The 17,613-nt window shown below is 59.6% G+C and overlaps 2 protein-coding genes across 2 annotated transcripts; one reads left to right on the top strand and one right to left on the bottom strand.

Moving 5' to 3' along the window:
• The first annotated feature begins 2,070 nt into the window (after positions 1-2,070).
• EDF1 (endothelial differentiation related factor 1) lies at positions 2,071-5,249 on the top strand. Its single transcript, XM_014881044.2, has 5 exons — positions 2,071-2,208; positions 2,341-2,392; positions 3,387-3,547; positions 4,092-4,185; positions 4,708-5,249. The coding sequence occupies exons 1-5, from the start codon at positions 2,131-2,133 to the stop codon at positions 4,767-4,769; spliced, it is 447 nt and encodes a 148-aa protein (XP_014736530.1). The 5' UTR covers positions 2,071-2,130; the 3' UTR covers positions 4,770-5,249.
• A 1,040-nt stretch (positions 5,250-6,289) lies between these two features.
• Positions 6,290-16,652, bottom strand: MAMDC4 (MAM domain containing 4). Its single transcript, XM_088177698.1, has 29 exons — positions 16,553-16,652; positions 15,981-16,274; positions 15,454-15,627; positions 15,133-15,273; positions 14,736-14,881; positions 14,535-14,619; positions 14,168-14,296; positions 13,782-13,928; positions 13,529-13,623; positions 13,114-13,272; positions 12,743-12,827; positions 12,167-12,316; positions 11,733-11,837; positions 11,414-11,545; positions 11,052-11,182; positions 10,852-10,957; positions 10,509-10,625; positions 10,157-10,291; positions 9,916-10,046; positions 9,627-9,843; positions 9,136-9,273; positions 8,910-9,031; positions 8,734-8,824; positions 8,404-8,550; positions 7,989-8,123; positions 7,624-7,751; positions 7,434-7,548; positions 7,123-7,298; positions 6,290-6,548 (listed from the first exon to the last, which is right to left on the bottom strand). Exons 1-29 carry the CDS (start codon positions 16,650-16,652, stop codon positions 6,507-6,509), a joined length of 3,873 nt encoding a protein of 1,290 aa, XP_088033824.1. The 3' UTR covers positions 6,290-6,506.
• Between the last annotated feature and the right edge of the window lie 961 nt (positions 16,653-17,613).

The following is a 17,613-nucleotide window of genomic DNA, read 5'->3' as shown; positions in this document are numbered from 1 at the left end:
CAGGGGAACTTGTTCGGGAAAAGGTTACAGCAGCAGGACTTGTCATCCGGGGTCCCCAGCCTGCCCCCTAGCCCTGCTCCGGCGCGGGGTCTGCCGGGCTTTACCGCCTGCTGCGCCGGCGGGGCGGGGATGGGTGCGCTCTCAGTGCGGGGAATTCACCCGGGGCCGGGGAAACCCTCGCCGTCAGAGCCGGGCGCAGTGACAGAGCAGTGACACAGGGGCCAAACTGACTCTCCCGGGAGTCTGGCTGCGAAGACGGGGCCGGGGAGAAGCGGGTCGAAGCGCGGCAGGACCGTGGGGGGCTCGGGGACACCGAGCCCTTGGCGAGGGGCCAGGTGCTGCTGCTCGGGCACCATCAGGGCGGAATGCTCCCTGTCAGGGAGCCGGGGACAGTGCATCCCTGCGTGTGTCGGCACCGGCAATGGCGGGCACAGCTCCTCTGGGATGGGCACCACTTCACCCACTGCACTGCAACAGTCCTTTTTCCAGCACAGCCACACTGGTCTGGGAACACTGGCATGGAAAATTTGGCGATGTCAGCCAGCGAAGAAAAATCCTGTCTGCGTTTCCTGAAATGACCGTGACCTAGCAACAGTGCCGGGGCAGGACGGGCTAGTCCCAAAGGGACGGAAAACTCGCACCAAATGCTTGCTTAGGATGCCCGCCGCAGGACGAGACCATGGGGCTGCTCCCAAATAAGACAGGATGGGACAGAATGCCCTGGAGTTGCTCACGACAGCCATGGGACGGGATGGGACCACCTGACGCTGCTCCCAGTCCTGCTGTTGTGACACCCTGGCTCCACTGCACGGCCCAAGCAGACAGTCCTGCACCCTGCTAATGTCCCACCTCCAGAGCTGCTTTCTCCTGTTGCCTGGGAGCCGGGGCCAGGCGTGTGTTGCGGTGACAGATGAAAAATGACAGATGGCAAACCCCCGGGCCCTCCCGGCACCTGATTTCCGAGCAATGCCCGGATCATCACCGTCACCGGGATACGGCCACTCCTCCTGCGCTTTGTCATGGGAAGGCCCCACAAAAACCCGCCCGGAGAGCATTAACTCCGTGCCCTCTCGCTTCAGAAATTACGACAGCAGGAGCAGCTTTTCATGCCTTTACTGCGAAACTTTCTGGGTGATTCTGATGCACTTCAGGGATTTTCATCGAATCACAGAATATCCACAGCTGGAAGGAACCCACCAGGATCACCCAGGGCAGCCCCTGTCCCTGCCCAGACCCCCCAACAATCCCAGCCTGTCCATCCCTGGCAGCGCTGTCCAAACGCTCCTGGAGCTCTGGCAGCCTCGGGGCCGTGCCCATTCCCTGGGGAGCCTGGGCAGTGCCCAGCACCCTCTGGGGGAAGAACCTTGCCCTGATCTCCAGCCTGAGCCTGCCCTGGCACAGCTCCAGCCGTTCCCTGGATCTTGTTCCTGTCACAGCCAGCAGAGACCAGAGCTGCCCCGGGGGAGGAGCTGAAGCCCCCGGTGAGGTTTGACCTCAGTATCGTCTTCTCTAGGCTGAACCAAACCAGTACCCTTAGCTGCTCCTCCCTTGGTCCGTCCGGACCGTCCCCATGCCCGTGTCAGTCCTGTGGACGCTCTGCAGCGCTCCCCGCAGCACGGGACACCCCTGCCCTGCCGGTGCCCGCAGGCGAGCCCGGTACCAGGCGGCCCGGGAGAACAGGCACAGCGAGCCGCCGCACTGCGCATGCTCGACTCGGCTCAGCCGTGCAGGGCTATTGGTCAACGGGTCTGACAGCGCCGCGGAACAAACCAATCGTTGCCGAGTGCTGGAGGACTGGCAGGGCCAACACCCAATCTTAGTGCGTACAGGCACATGCCGTCCGCCCCAAGCTGCCGTAAGCACCAGCCAATCGCACAGCGAGCAAGCTGGTTGGCAGAGTGCTGCGCCTATCGAACGGAGCTGCGTCACGCCAGGGCGCTGGTAAGCCTACGGTCTACGCAGGAACCCCAGCCCCGCCCGCTGAGCTCACGCCTGTCTCCGCCTATGAGCGGCCGTATTTTCTGACGGACGTGCACCTCGCCCTATCAGTGGGCGCCACGAGGCCACGCCTCCGAAGGCGGGCACTGGGCGGTGCCCGGCGGCGGGCGCGGCCCGGGCGGGGTCGGAGCGATGGCGGAGAGCGACTGGGACACGGTCACGGTGCTGCGCAAGAAGGGCCCGAGCGCGGCCCAGGCCAAGTCGAAGCAGGTCAGCGGTGAGAGCGGTGGGGGCCGGGTACGGGGCCGGGCAGGCGGCGGGCCTGGGCTCGGCGTGGTCGAGGCCACCGCTCCGAGTAGCGCCGCGCGCCGCGCTCACCGCGCACCTTCGCTCTCTCCCCAGGCGATCTTGGCGGCCCAGCGGCGTGGGGAGGACGTAGAGACCTCCAAGAAGTGTGGGTATCCCGCGTGGAGGGCCCGGTCCGGTTTGGGGCGGCTGCCTGGGATGGGGAGAGGAGGCAGGAGGCGGCACCGCGCGGCTGAGCCAACGATCCCGAACCAGGCCGTAACGTACAGCCCTGGGAGCCGCCGGGATGACGCCCCTGTAGTTGTCCCTTAGCTTCTGGTTACCCAGGGCAGAGCTCTGCCTGATTTCTGCAGAGATCTTGGAAGAGCTTTTATGAGCACAGAACTTAAGCTCCCCGTTTTGACAGCTTATTTGTCTGGCGAGTTTGAATGGCTGCCGATTTTCCTATGGCGCTGCTCTTGAAAAATTCCTTGTTTCTTCTCCGATGTAAATTGCCGGGTTCTCTCACTGTAGGGAGGTGATTCTGATGGTTGGAAATAAATAGAGAGATGATCCTTAAAGCTTTATTGGGACACCGAATGTCAGAGACTAATGCGAGAGAAAGGATTCAAACTAGGGCTTAAATACTATATCTAACATGAGAGAAAACAATGTGTTTTTGAAACTTAGTCTTTCAGCAAAGCTAAGTACAGTTAGACTTTACTTATAAAAAGTGTCAGAAAATTACTTAGAAGTCACTTACTTGTGCTGCCTCATACCTGAGCAAGCACGATTCAAATTCAAGTATTGACCCCTCTGTGCTGCAGCACAGATGTGTGTCTGCAGTGAAGTTTGAGCATTAAATCCCCAAGGAAAAGCAAGACTTGCCCTGTTTGAAGTAAAGTTCAGGTGTGAAGTAGGGAAGGGAAGGGCTCTGCGTGGCTAGGTGTGCACAGCACCAAGAACAGGGCTAATATAATGTTCCCTGATGGGCAGGATCTGGGTGAGGTCAACGTTGATGTTGGTATGTTGAAATCCTGACAGCTCCCTGGGATCCTGGGCAGCTGAGGGCTTGGAAAAAGTCCTTTGATACTTTTTGGCACAGCTCTGAGCCTTATTTTGTTTGTCCTCGGTTGTTTTTTTGTTCTCACTTCGAATGACAGGGGCAGCAGGCCAGAACAAACAACACTTCATTACAAAGAACACGGCCAAGCTTGACCGTGAAACAGAGGAGCTGCACCATGACAGAGTTTCCCTGGAGGTGGGCAAAGTGATCCAGCAGGGCCGGCAGAGCAAGGGCCTCACACAGAAGGACCTGGCCACGGTGAGTGGAGTACTCCAGGTGAGGGTGGGCACCTTTCCTGTTGCCTCATGGGCAGCTGCAGTGGGATGGTGTCATGGGCTGGAAGTTTGGGGAATACAGCATCTCTGGTGTCTGATGTCCTGGCTTCATTTGTCTGAGAAAAGTTTTGAGGTTTGTCTTGTGACCTTGAGCCCCAGGTTGGAGGCAGAGCCTGTCTGTGGCTGGTGAGCTGGTGGGAGGCTGTTCCCCGCTTCCTGCAGCAGCTCACACCAACCCAAGAGGTTTTCACCGTCGGGGCTGAGCAGTGTTAGCAACACCCTGTCTGAAGGAACAGCAATTCCTGGTGTTCCTACTCCTCCTGAAAAGAAGGGAGGTCAAAATCTGTCCAGGATGGATGTCACCAGTGCTAGGACATTGCATGGAGATGCTAGTGGGGATGGAGTCAACCTGGGAGCAGCACTTTGTCATCTGCTCTAGCATAATGAGGGGCCGTTCCTTATCTCTGTGAGTCCTGGGGGGCTGCTGCTGAGTGTTGCTGTGTTTGAGACTCATCCGCTCTTTCCAGAAAATCAATGAAAAACCACAAGTTATCGCTGACTACGAATCAGGACGAGCGATCCCAAATAACCAGGTCATGGGCAAGATCGAAAGAGCCATCGGTGAGTTAAGGGAGACTTCAGAAATACTGCCAGTGTTTGGAGGGGTGCTTTGGGGGAAAGTATTTGCCTTTTTCCTGTGAGGAACATTGCTGGCTGGAGTTTTATTGTGGGTGTGGTGCAATTAAATCATGTTTGGATAAAACCTGGATCTGCTGACTGGACCAGAACTGGGAGCTCTTGATCTTTGTCTGCACCTTCATGCCTGTGGCTGTGCCCTAGGGACCATGCCTGTGTGCTTGCCCCCAAAACCTGTGAGATGCTGAGACCCGTGGAAGCCTGATTGCACTTGTGGAAGTGTTTAGTGTTGGTTTTATTCTCCTGGGCTGGTTCAGATCCCATCTGATGAGTTTAGTTTGAAGGTAGTCTGGTGCTCCTAGAAACTAAAGTAGGATTCTCTTGAACTCTGGTTCTCCTGCTCTCTTTCTGGATGTTCTTCTCCTTGAGGCTGAATTTAGTGGAAATAAAAGTTCTTGGGTGATTGATTGAGTGCTGATGGTGGTGGTCTCCTTTGTCTTATTCCAGGCCTCAAACTGCGTGGAAAGGACATTGGAAAACCGCTGGAAACTGGCCCCAAAGGGAAATGACAACAAAGCCTCGAAATCAGTTTGCTCAGACTGATCTGGTTCTCCTCAACCACTCTGCATATTGCCAAGCTGAACAAGAGCGTTTCAGACTTGCTTTGGGGGGAAATCTGCTGCATCTGTACCTGCTGTAAAAAGGCAACCTTAAAGAAGCAATTTTCCTGATGTTTGTTTTTCCTTGCTCCTTTTCAGAGATTGAGGATCTAAACCCCAAGAAAAAACCCGAACCCTGCCTCTGATTTGCCAGAAAACATGTGCATTGTGGTGTTAGCAGCAGCTGATGTTAAGGCATTTAGGGTGGTCTGAAATGTGATGATTTAATTGAAACGATTTGGGGGATGGGTGAGATATATTATATATAAATAATTTGGGAGAGTTGGGGCTTGATCAGAAATGATGACTCAGTCACTGTATCTCAATGAATTTGGTTTGTTCTTTCCAGCCTGTTTTAAAGAGATCTATAATAAAGTTTGATACCCTTCAGTTGCCATGGAGAGCTGCTGCATGTGACCAGCTACTAGTAAATGTTGTGGCTGGGTGTGACTGGAGCTGCACCACCTCTTCCTTCTGGGATTGTAATTAAAGAGACATCTGGGCTGCCTGGGATGAGGGACAACACTGTCACGGTCTTCCTGGCTGTGTCACCTCTCCCTGGGTCAGGAATGGTGCAGCTTGGCCAGCAGCCTGGGGGTGGAATCAGTGCTGTGGAGGTGAGGGGAGGCTGTGGGGATCTGCAGAGCCAGGCAGGTGCAGAGACGTCAGGTGAAGCCTGAGCCCTCCTTGCCCCTCCCAAGCTCTCAGCTCTGTTGGGCCCTCCTTTCTGCAAGCAGGACAGGGCTTTGGGGATGGTGCTTGGCATGACTGAGGCATCACCTAAGGGGGACACAGCTGGGTGAGAGGGAGACAGGCTCTGGTCACAATCTGGGAAAGCAAGATATCCCTCGAGCTGGACATGGAGGCTGGGGCTAGCAGGATCCTGATGGGCTCCTTGTTGTGCAGGGGCTTAACTGGGCTGCGTGCGGGGCTGGGTTTGGAGTTCACAGTGTTATGGTGTGAAAGCTGGGGGTTAGGGATGGGTCCTGGGCTTGGGTGCGCTGGGTGCAGGGTGGAGGTCCAGGCCCTGAGCACAGCCTGCACCTCAGGAACATTTTTGGGTTTCCCAAGTGCATTTACCAGGTGTGCGGGCAGCAGGTAGGCATCTACACAAGAGCGGGAGCTGCCTACTGCCCTCAGGGATGCTGAGTGGTGCCCCCCTCTGCTCCCTGCCCTCCCACCCACCACTCACCCTCCCAAAAACCAGCAGAGGTACAGAGCTTCCTCCCCGTGTGGTCTCTGTGCCCTGGGAGCTCTTGTGCTTTCTCCTGGGTGTCCCTCTGCAGCAACCATTGCTCTCCCCAGCTCTGGGGGCCAGGACCCCACACTCCATGGCCAGCCCCACTTCCATGGCCAGAACCCTGTTTGGATGAGGACAGCCACTGTGGGAACTCCCACTCCTTCCCCCTATCAAAGCACGGGCACATTGCTGTGTCTTGAAAGCAGTAAGTTCATGTTACAAACAACAACGCTTTTCCCGAGCACTTGGAGGTAGTGATGTGAGTGTGTCCCTGGCCGGGACAGGCTCCCCGGGTTGCCGGCTCCCCGGTGCCGGGGGCAGAGAGCAGGCAACTGATGGAGTGTGGGTTCCTGTCGAGGGTGGTCTGCCCGGGGGGCGCAGGCAATTCCTGCTGCTGGCTGCTAATTTCAAGACTCATCCCCTTCTCTTGGAGATATAATGACCTTGTCCTGCAAAGAAAGGTGAGTGAAAAGAAAGGTGACAAACGTGGGGTGTCTGCTGTGAAACACCAGGATTTCTTCCAGGCTGCAGCAAGGACAATCTGTGTGCCAGCCTCCTGCGACCTCAACAGAGGCACCAAACCCCTAGTGCGCCCAGGGCGCTCCACATTTGTTGTTGGAGTCCATGGTGAGGCTGGTGGCTCTGCTGCAAGATGTCATGGCACCAGATTTGTCCACGGGACCTGCAGCTTCAGGCATCTTGCACTAATTTCTAATTTGAGTGCTGTCTCAGTGAGGATGAGCCAGATTTACCAGACGCCCTTCCCACAAGATTCTGGGGTGGGAGCACACTCAGCTCTTTCTGGAGCAGCTGCCTGGTGGCAGCAGCACTTTTAGGTCTGTCCTACAGCTCGGGGTCACTATTTTGTCAACAAGGAGATAAGAGGCAGAGCCCTTTGCACCTCTCTGTCGCGTTGGCGGAACGCGGGGTCAGGGAGAACCCGCTCACATTTGCTGAGCTTTTAGGAAAATGCTGTTTTGGCACAGCTAGGGTAATCAGGAAGGTCTTTCACCCTGTCCTTACATCCCGGAAGGTGATGTTGTCGAAGCCCTGGGGACTGTTGCTCTCTGTTGGTGTCCTGCTCGCTACTCCTCGCTGTTTCAGGCAGTGCCAGCCCCCAGCAGCCACCAGCCCCACGATGAGGAGAGCCACGAGCAGACTGAGCACTACCTCTGCCACGAAGTTGCCCGAGGGTTTCTCTGCAGGGGGAGGAAATGCTTTCAGGCTCTACCCACTGGCCAGACAGCTGCCTCCAGCCTCAGCCCCGCACCCTGGGCAGCTCTGGGCTGACCTTTCACAGCCAGAACTGCCACCCCCCCCCCTCACCCCCACACCTTCCACTGGATTCTCCGGGCTGGAATGGCAGCCCACCCCGGGGCTGTACATGATGTCATCCAGTGCCACTGTCCCCTCCATCGGCCACCTCCGTGTGGTTATCTCAAAGCTGATCTGCGGGGGAAGGTGGGGTCTGAGGCGCTGATGCACCCCCGGAGACACCCTGCACCCCAGGGTAGCCCCACTTACCTGGAACTCACTGGGGCTCTGCACCGGCACCACGGCGCCCTGCCAGCCCCGGCTGCGGTGCCCTGCCACGCTCCACACTGTGCGCTGCCCCGCCGCGCCCTGCAGCGTCACCTGCAGCTCCCCGCTGGCTGCAAGGAGGGGGTACAGGCATTACCAGCTGCCCCGAGCCCACAGGAGCTACCGAGCCCTCCCGGCCATGCCATCCTCTGCTGGGATGATAGCACCCAGAGGGAATGGACCATCACCACTGCCCAGCTGGAACTGAAGCAGAGTGTCCAGGGTCCACGGGTGGGGAAGACTGAGGCCCCCACTCTCATAGATGAGACCTAGGGATGGCACCTCCTCCCTGCCCTTGCAGTGCTCACAGAGGTACTCCGGGATGTCCATGTGGTACCAGAACCGCAGGCAGGAGTCGGTGGCCGCGGGCAGGGGTGGGCTCTCCAGCAGAGCACTGGTGCCCCTGGCACCCAGCACACTGGTGTCGAAGTGCATGTAGTGACCTGGGCAGGGACAGACGCAGGGTGTCCCCCAGTCCTGCACCCATTTGTCCCACCCTGCTTGGCCCACTCTTCCCCAAAATGCCCAGTGATGCCTGGAGGATGACACAGCAGCCCTGCACCTCAGCACCTTGGGGCTGAGCTGCTCCTCCCAGGCGAAAAGGGGACAGGAATGCTGTGGAGCCAGGCCTCACAGAGTGTACTGGACTGCCCCATCCATCCCCAGCTGCTCTTCCTCGTTCTGGCCATGCCAGGCTGCCTGGGCAGGGACGGGTGTTCCTACCATTCCTTGTGCCCAGGCTGTGATCCTGCTCAGGGCCAGGGTACTTGGACAGGGTGATCCCGCTCTTCCAGCCCCAGGCAAAGCTGTGCAAGCGGGGGTCCGAGGGGCTGCTCCAGCCACAGGTGTCCTGCTCGAAGTCACAGGATGCTGGGAGGAAAGCAGGGCTGTGAGACACCCAGTGCTACGTAGCAGGAGATGGGGTACCTGGGTGGTACACACCCCCAGCTTTGGGCCAGGCCAAGCTGTCCCCATCCCCATGGCTTACATGCCCTAACAGGATGTCTCATCCTCCCCCTCCGATCCACAGTGCCCTGTGGGGTGGGGTCTCACCTGGCTCAGGGCAGGCTCCATCTGACACGTGCAGGTCGTCCAGTGCGATGTATCCATGGTCACCCCCAGCTCCCACTGCCTCAAACACCACCTAGGCAGGGTGACATGTGAAGCTGGCAGCCTCCATGCACCACCCCCTCACCTCCAGCTGCCACTGGCACCCTCCCCTGTCTCACCTGCCACTCGCCATCAGGCTGGATGGTGACGTGGCTGCGGTGCCAGTTGCTCCCTTCCATGGTGCTCATGCTCAGAACCTTTCTCTTCACCCTGCTTTGCTCCACGAACACCCTGAGGGAGCCTGCCCAGGGCATCCAACATGGAGGAGGGGTCCAGGGCTGTGCCGTATGGGGTCCTCACTCATCTGGAGGTACCCCCAGGGGTCTCAGCACAGGTTGTACTCACCTGGGGTGCCTGTGCTCAGCTGGTACCAGAAGGCCAGGCACTGGGCAGACACGGAGGGCTGGTAGAATTGGGAGGTGAGGGCAGCCGTCTGCCCTGCAGGCAGAAAGACCCTGCCTGTGTTCACCACCATGTAATGGCCTGGAGGAGAGAAGTCCCTGTGCTGTAACTCCTGCCCAGCCCTGCTGAGGAGCACTAGGGAACAACTGGGGTTGAGTTCCTCCCCCCCAGGCCAAGAAGTCTCTCCAGCTTGGGAACCTCCCCAGGATTAGGGAGCCCTGGGGCTGGGAGCCCCTTTGTTTGGGGGGTTCCAGGGTTGGGAAGTCCTGTGCAGTATTGCCTTCTGCTCATCCTGTGGAGGGCGGGAAGGACAGGGCAGGGGGGATACAGGGAGAGCAGGCAGGGCTGGTGTGGGGTACAGGCAGGACACTCAGAGTAGGGAGGGGGGACACTCAGTGCAGCAGGGAAGCAAGAGAGCTGCCATAGTCCTGTACCTGTGGCAGTGCCGGTGGTGTGGTCAGCCACAGGGCCTGCAGTGGTGCCGGTGCCATTGCTCTGTCGCTGCCAGGTGCCCTTTCCACTGGCTGCCAGCCCACAGCTCTCCACCTCGAAGGTGCAGGAGAGCTCGGCCCCACAGGGTCCCGCTGTCACCGTGATGTCGTCCAGCCCCACATCCCCCAGGAAACCATCATGCAGCACCTCGAAAGCCACCTGCTCCCAGGCAGCAGTGTCAGACACCCTGTGCCTTGCTGGTGCCAGGGACATGGGGGGCCTGGTCCTCACCTGGTACCGCTGCTGGCCCGTGGTGGGCAGTGTTGCCCACGACCGGTGCCAGATGCTGCCCTGGGTTCCTCGGTGGGTCCACAGCACCACCTCCTCCCCTCCCTCCAGCCATAGCTTGAGGTTCAGGGTACCTGGGCAGAGGGGGGCATGGGGGCAGCCATCCCGCAGCCCTTGGGGATCCCACTGTCCTCAGAGTGGAGCCAGGCTTGGGCAGCCTCGGAGAATGCCATGGGGCACATACCAATTTGTGGGCCGGCCAGGCGGTACCAGAAGGAGAGACAGCGTGGGGCAGTGGCCGGTTCCTGGCGGGAGGTGAGGAGCTGGGCCCGCTGCCCATGGCTCCATGGCACAGAGGGGTCCACAGACAAGAAGTAGCCTGAATGTTGGGGGCAGCCAGGGTGGAGGGGTCATGATATGAGTGTTTAGTTATCACCCACAGCCCAGATCTGGGTGCTCCTAGGTTGCCCTAGGTAAGCTTGCTCTGTAGGCATGGGGCTCCTGGGTGTGCATAGGGCATATCTTGACCCTGGGGATTGAAGGCTGTGGGATGCCCTGGGATCCTGAGTTCTCCCAAAGAGCAACCAGTCCCTTACCCGAGCCAGTGGTGTGGTCAGAACCCTGTCCCTGCCCTGTGCTGTGGACCCATTTGAAGTCACTGGACAGATCCTGGTACCAGCCACACATGCCCGTCTCAAAGTTGCAGGACAGCTCTGGCCAGAGAGAGGAGACAGTGTGGAGGTGGAAAGAGATAAGGCATCACAAAAGCCCCAAATGTCCCTTTACTGCTGTCCCACTCCCCAGGTTTTACCCCATGCAGGGGTCCCAGGCCAAGGCAGGATGCACCATGTTCCTGCTCTTGGACAGAGTGACAGCTACCAGGCAGCCTCCATGGAAAAGGTCTGGGGTTACCCTCCCTGCCCGCACCCCTGGCCATACCCGCAGCTGTGGGTAACACCACGTCGAGGTAGCACTGCTCGAATGTCACATTGTCAACACCAACACTCTCCAAGCCCTGGAGATCCACCAGTGCCAGCAGCTCAACCTGGAGGCAGCAGCCATGAGCCCAGAGTGCCCGTCAGCACTGGTAGTGTCCCACTGAAAGCTCCCCCAGGCTGGTCCCTCTGCATCCAGCACACCTGGAAGGGACGGCTTCTTTCTCCCAGTGGGACATGGACACGACCCCTAGTTGTGTTGCCACGACCTTGCGTCTGCCAGGCCAGCTGGGTGGTGCCAGTCGTGTGATCTGTGACACTGATGGCAAGGAAGCCTGGAACAAGAGGTGGTGCAGAGGCTGTGGGCACCCAAAATCCCTGGCCACCCTGTGGGAGCCCTCCATGGCACCAGCCCTTGGTCACAGGGTGCAGGGACACAGACACCCCAGCTCCAAGATGATGTGATGGGGCAAAGCAGGGTTGGGAGAGGCAGCAAAGGAAGGTAGACATGGGGGGGTTAGGGACAGGAAGCAGACAGGGCACCCTGGGGATGAGCAGGAGGTTACCTTGAGTGTCACTGTGGATGTGGTAGCTCATCTCCATGGTGCAGGCAGGGCCAGAGGGGCCCAGTGGAGGTGTTCGTGCCTTCGCAGGACCCACCATTTGTCCTTCTCCTGTCTGGAGGGCCAGGAAAGTCCCTGGGCACAGAAACACTCTGTGAGGTGAGGACTGGGGTCCCACGTCTCTGGTAGCACCCCCAGCCCAGCATCATGCCTGGGCATCATCCCCCATTGTGCAGTGGCACCCACTAGGGGTCCCTGCTCTGGGGGCTCCTGTGGTGCTGAGCACTGAAGAGCATTGTCTGGGTGGTGAGAATAGCCTTACCTGTGAGGAAGCTGTCAGATTCAGTGACCTTCTCCAGACCCCAGCGCAGCCGCCCCACACTGACATCGTGCCAGCCTGCAGCCCCCGACTCAAAGGTTGTTGTCCCTGCAAAGTTAAAGAATCCCAGGATCCCAGACTGGTTTGGGTTAGAAGGACCTTAAAGCTCATCTCATTTCACCCTTCCGCCATAGGCAGGGACACCTCCCACTGTCCCAGAGTGCTCCAAGCTCTATCCAACCAGCCTTGGACACTTCCAGGGATCCAGGGACAGCCACAGTTTATCTGGGAAACCCAAAACTCCAGGCACAGTCTTGCTAGCCATTGTTATCCCAGGGGCTGTGCAGGCAGTCACGTGCCCCAGCCATGCCAGCCTGGGGGTGCCTGGTCCCCTCCACTGCTGGGGTACTGGTGCAGGTGCCTGCCTTGGCTCTCACCACAGCGCTTCTCGTCAGAGCCATCAGCACACGTGTCAGCGAAGTCGCAGGCCAGCTCTGCAGCAATGCAGTCCCCACTGTCACAGGCCATCTCGTCTGCTGTGCAGGGGCTGGCACCTGCCTGGCTCGGCAGCATGACCACCGGCTCCTCTGATGGTGAAACACCCCAGGATGGAGAGCAATGGTGAAGGGCCCAGCAACAGCATCAGTGTCAGTCCTTCAAACCACTGCCCCCTGTCCCCAGGCATCTCCCTGACTCTCCATTTCCCCCATCCCATCCCATCCCATCCCGTCCCGTCCCAGCCCAGCCTAGTTGCCACCACCTGAAGGGACCCAGGGCCTAGTAAGAGCTGCTTATGTGACACATTTTGACACAGAGGATGGAGTGTCACAGCCACAGGACAAAGACACCAGCACCCCAGGGCAAGTGTTTGCTGTGCTGCACCCAGGATGATCCCTGTGATGAGCAGGACAAGCAGACCATGTCAGGGTCCTTTACACGGTGCCATGGGCGCAAAACACCTGGGGCAGCTGCCCACACTGAAGCAGGGTGAGGGACACTGCCCACCAGCTCACCCTGCTCCTTCACACAGCCCTGAGACAGGATCAGGTCATCGATGGCCACAGTCCCTCCACTGCCAGCCACTCCCTCAATCAGCACCTGCAGGAAAGCACCATATCAGCAACATCAGTAAGGGGTCCTGCACAATATGGGGAGGATTAGGGTGACACCAGGGTGCCATGGGATGAGGGGAGCCAGAACCTGTCATAGACTGACACACATTCTCCCCAGGAAGGGACTCAATGCGAGGAGGGGCAATGCTGTGACTGGCAGGGGTGCACAGCATGGGCTGTCATGGCCACGGTGGGCATGGGGGGTGGTGCTGCCCCTGTACACAGCTGTGGTCCCTGACCACGGGGGCTCCCCCAGCACAGCACCAGCCCACCTTAAAGGGATCCGTCGAGTTGAAGTTCACTCTCTCCCGGACCCAGCAGCTGCCCAGGTCTCCCGTCCTCTCTCTCATTAGGTGCTTAGTAAAGTTGGTCACATAGAAGATGCTGAGTTTGCTGGTGGCTGAGCCATGGAGGTGGCAGTACAACACGAGCTGGGGTTGGGGAGGAGGATTAGTCCTCAGGGCAGGGGCACACAGCCCCCTGCATCCCACAGAGGGGCTGTGAGGAGCTCAGAGCTCGCAGTGGGCACCAGAGATGTCACCAAACCACCCCCAAAAACCTGACTCCCATCCCCAGCAAGGGTCAATCACAGCCTCAGGCCCACATGAGGGTCCCCAGAACTGGGAACCCCATCTCCTGTCACCATGCCCACATGAGCTGTGACATGAGGTCCCAGCTGTGACTCACAGAACAAGAGTTGGTGGCTTGGAAGGTGGGGCTGCTGAGTTGAGCTGTGCCACCAGCCTGTGCAGTCCGGCCACTGCCCAAGTGGAGGAAAAAACCTGCAGGAGATGCTGGGGCTGAGTGAAGCCAGGCAGATGTGTGGGTGCAGGACACCACTGTCCTGGCACAGCCTTGAGTAGAGCCCAGGGGTGTGTCACCCCAGGGCACGTCCACCTGCAGTGGGGCTCTGCTGGGGTACTGATGCTTCGCCACATACCAGCCCTGCTGTTGTTGCTGTGGTCCCGAGTGGGAATGCCGTAGGAGGTGCCCAGGTTCAGGCTCGTGTTCCTGCCCCACACCGGTTGCCCGGCCACCTCCTCCCAGCCACAGAGATCGTGGTCAAAGGAGCAGCGGGTGACGTTCTCTGTGAGGAGAAGGGACAGCAGTGACCCAGAGACTGGGGTCACAGCCCTCTCTCGGACAGGTAGGTCCCTGCAATGGGCTGGGCTGATGCCACCCCTCTGCAAACCCTCAGGGTCATTTTGCCCTCCCAGCATGGGGCAGAACTGGGGACACCCCTGCCAGCTCATAGCACAGCTTTGCCCCACCAAGGCAGATCCTCAGCCCACCCGCAGATCCCTCCCCAGGGCCAGGGGGGCTCACCGCACTGTGCCACATCCTCATCCGAGCTGTCCCCGCAGTCGTCAGTGCCGTCACAGAAACGATGATGTGCCAGGCAGGAGCCGCGGTGGCAGCGGCTCTCCTGGGCCTCACAGACCTGCTGCTCGACCTCTGGGGCAGGGGGACACAGATCAGCGAGTGGCTGGTCCCACTGTGAGCACTCACAGTGAGCACTCCCACATTGTTCCCTGGGGTGGCTCAACAGACAAGTTTTCACTGCCCACCTCGTGCTCTGGCAAGGGCATGGTGGCCTAGGACACAGCGAGCAATGTGACAGCTCTCTTGGGTTTTGTACCCCACCCAGTTCCCCCAAGATCCCAGCTCACATCCCAGCAGATGTGGGACTCACCTGATAAACCACAGTTCCTGAACATGATGTCATCGAGTGCCACCTCTGCCCCGCAGGTGGGTGGTTGTGTAAGGGAGAAGATGAGCTGTGATGGGAGGATGGGGGTGGCATGAGCTGCCCAGGCCGGGTCTCAGAACATCACCCAGCTTCTCTGGTCCCAGCTTATGGGGACAGTACCTGACTACAGTAACACTGTCTCACCTGGAACTGTTCCGTGATCCGGCCAGGGTAGGCAACCAGCTGGTGCCAGCCCTCACTGCTGCGCTCGGGGCTCTGCCACAGCCCCACCACCTCGTCCTTGAGTGCCACAGCCAGGCGCAGCACTGGCTGCTCTGTCTGGTTCAGTCCTGAGGGAAGCCCCAAAGTGCCCTTGGTACAGGACATCCTGGGGTACCCAAAGGAATGAATGGAGCCCTGCCAGCTCTGGGGGCTGGAGCTGGGACCCCAGGTCCCGCCAGCTCTGTGTGTGGAGCGTGGAAGAGGCAAAGAGGATGGCAAGGTGCTGGTGGCTCTGTCCCTACCATAGGGGCAGGTGGCCCCATCCTTCCCCACTTCCTCCCATCCTCACTGCCCAGTAGCTGATGCTGCCTGTGCCCACCTTGGGTGCTCTCACAGCTCCCTGAGAGGTGATACCAGGTTCTGATCTCACATGTGGCAGCTGCTTCCCGCATCTCAGGTGACCTGAGCCAGGCCGTGGCCGTGGTCTTTGCTGGGGGGGATGTGGTTGCCAAGAACCAACCTGGGAAGGGAGAAAGAAGAGCAAGGGATGCAGCCTCATGGTGTGGCACCAGAGCTGTGCCAGCACTACTCCTGCACCTCCATGGGTCTGCTCCGTCCCCTGCACCCTACAAAGATGGGTGTTCTGGCATCCCGACTCTGGGGCACCCATAGCCCAGTGGAGTGGTGCCCTCCCACTTACCCAGGTCAGTACCCATGGTGTGGTCTGAATGAGGCCCCACGCCCCATGTGGCCAGGCTGGCCCGGCCTCGCACCCATCCATACGTCGAGGTGCCCACGTCCTGCCAGCCACAGTCACTGTCCTCGAAGTCACAGGTGAAGGGGGTGCCCAGCACTGCTGAGCCCCGTAGGTACCCTGAGGGTGGGCAGACGTGGCGTCAAGGCAGGTTTGGGGCCACCCAGGGGACCTGTGGCCAGCCCAGGGGACCTGCACAGAGTCTGGGATCCTGCACCCACCTGGCAGACTCACCTGCACCCAGGCGACCTGTATTCACCCTGGACACCCGCACAAAGGACTTCTCCCTACCCCGTGGATCTGCAGCCACCCTGGGAGCCTGTATCCATCCTGAGGGATCTTGCATCCACCCTGGGCACCAGCACCACCCCAGGGACCTGCACCCACAACACCCCACCCCCACACAGCCTGCTCGCACTCCAGGAGCAGGGCCTGAGGGTGGGTCTGGGGGCCTGAGGAGTCTGGGCACCCACCGCACTGGTTCTCATCCGAGCAGTCGCTGCAGTCACAGATGAAGTTGCAGAGCTTCTCAGCCGCGCTGCTGCAGCTGTTGACGACCACGGACCCGCTGGGGAGGACGGTTCTGACTATGGGAGAGACAATGGGGCTGAAAACCCCGCAGGGAACCAGGCATGATGCCCGCAGCAGGTGACGGAGGGCACCCGTGACCTGCAAGTGACATTTGACTGGGCACCTCGGTTTGGGAGCCTGCTGGGGCAGGTGCTGAGCTCTCAGTGGTGTCTGCCCCTGGACGACCTCCCTCCCGCCCCGTCACTATCCCGGCACTCCACATCTCTCACACTACCACCTCCCACCGTCAGCCTCGGGTGCCACAGCTTGCCGGGACACTAACTCTGCTCTATCGCACCCGTGCTTCGAGTCCCAGCCCCCTTTTTGGAAGAAACAGGAAAATCTGGGCGTTTTCTGTCCCACACTGAACAAAGCCATTGGTGATCTCCAGCCCGGTGCTGGGGGCTCCGGAACCCTCTCATCCTGGGAACCCCGGGTTGACTTCACCAGCAGAGCCAAGCGGGCTGGGCTATACCTGCCCCGGCCCCCAGTGCTGGGGCAAACTGCCGGGGAGGACTAGAATGGAACAGCCAGCACGGAGGCCCCTTCCCTCCTGCGACACAACCCCCGCCCATGTCGGCAGAGCTCACCCAGCAGCACCAGGAGGACCAGCATCGCCTGCCCGCCTGCAGCCATCCCGGCCACCGCGACGGTAAAATGGAGCTGGGAGAGGCCACAGCGTGAGCCCCGGGTTGGAATGTGCTCCCCAGGACCTGCCTGCGTTGGACTTCAGCCCCGCTGTTATCGGCCCCCTGGCCGGGCAGCGGGTTTATGGCTGGGACAGTGCAGCGCGATCCTATCAGCAGCACTGCCGGCACCACAGCAGCGAGCTGGAGCCAGGTGCCCCAGGGAGACCTTCGGCGTTTCCCCACTGAGCCTCTCCTCTTCAGCCCGTTTTCCACTCAGAACAAGACGGTGGGTGGCACGGAGCACAGCTCAGTGGAATGCGCCGGCTTGGTGAAGGATGAAGACACTTGCTGCTGAGCCAGGGATGCTGACAGCCTTGTGGGGAAAGCTGGCACCTCTGCCAGGGACATGGGGACTCTGCCAGTCCCTGTGCACAAGGAGAGTGGGAGAGACTTTGGGAGCAGAGTTGGCAGTGGGCTGCACTCTGACCAAAGAGAACAGCTGAGCTGGGAGTCAGCAATATCTCCAATATTCCATCTCACCCTTCCCTCTGGCAGTGGGAGCCACTCCCTCTTGTCTTGTCACTCCAAGCTCTTGTCCAAAGTCCCTCTCTAGCTCTCCCAGCGCCCCTTTAGGCACTGGAAGGGGCTCTAAGGTCCCCCTGGAGCCTGGGGATGCCAAGATGCCATCGGGAGGAGCCAGCCTTCACCCTGCCTGCTCCGCTCCAGCACCCAACTCATGACTGCCACGGGGCGAAGGGGCACAGCTCCACGGCTACAATCAGGTCATTCCTGGCAGAGCCCAAGCAAGGGCTGATGAGCCTGGAAGAAGCACAGCTTGGCAGAGAGAGCCCCCATAGATCACTACCAGTTGCCTGGCAATGGCAACTACTGACCTCACTGGTTTCCC

The sequence above is a fragment of the Sturnus vulgaris genome, chromosome 22 (genome assembly GCF_052056855.1).
Source record: "Sturnus vulgaris isolate bStuVul1 chromosome 22, bStuVul1.hap1, whole genome shotgun sequence".
Lineage (NCBI taxonomy): Eukaryota > Metazoa > Chordata > Aves > Passeriformes > Sturnidae > Sturnus > Sturnus vulgaris.
The sequence above is the reverse complement of the archived record's forward strand: the minus strand, read 5'-3'. Positions and strand labels throughout refer to the sequence as shown.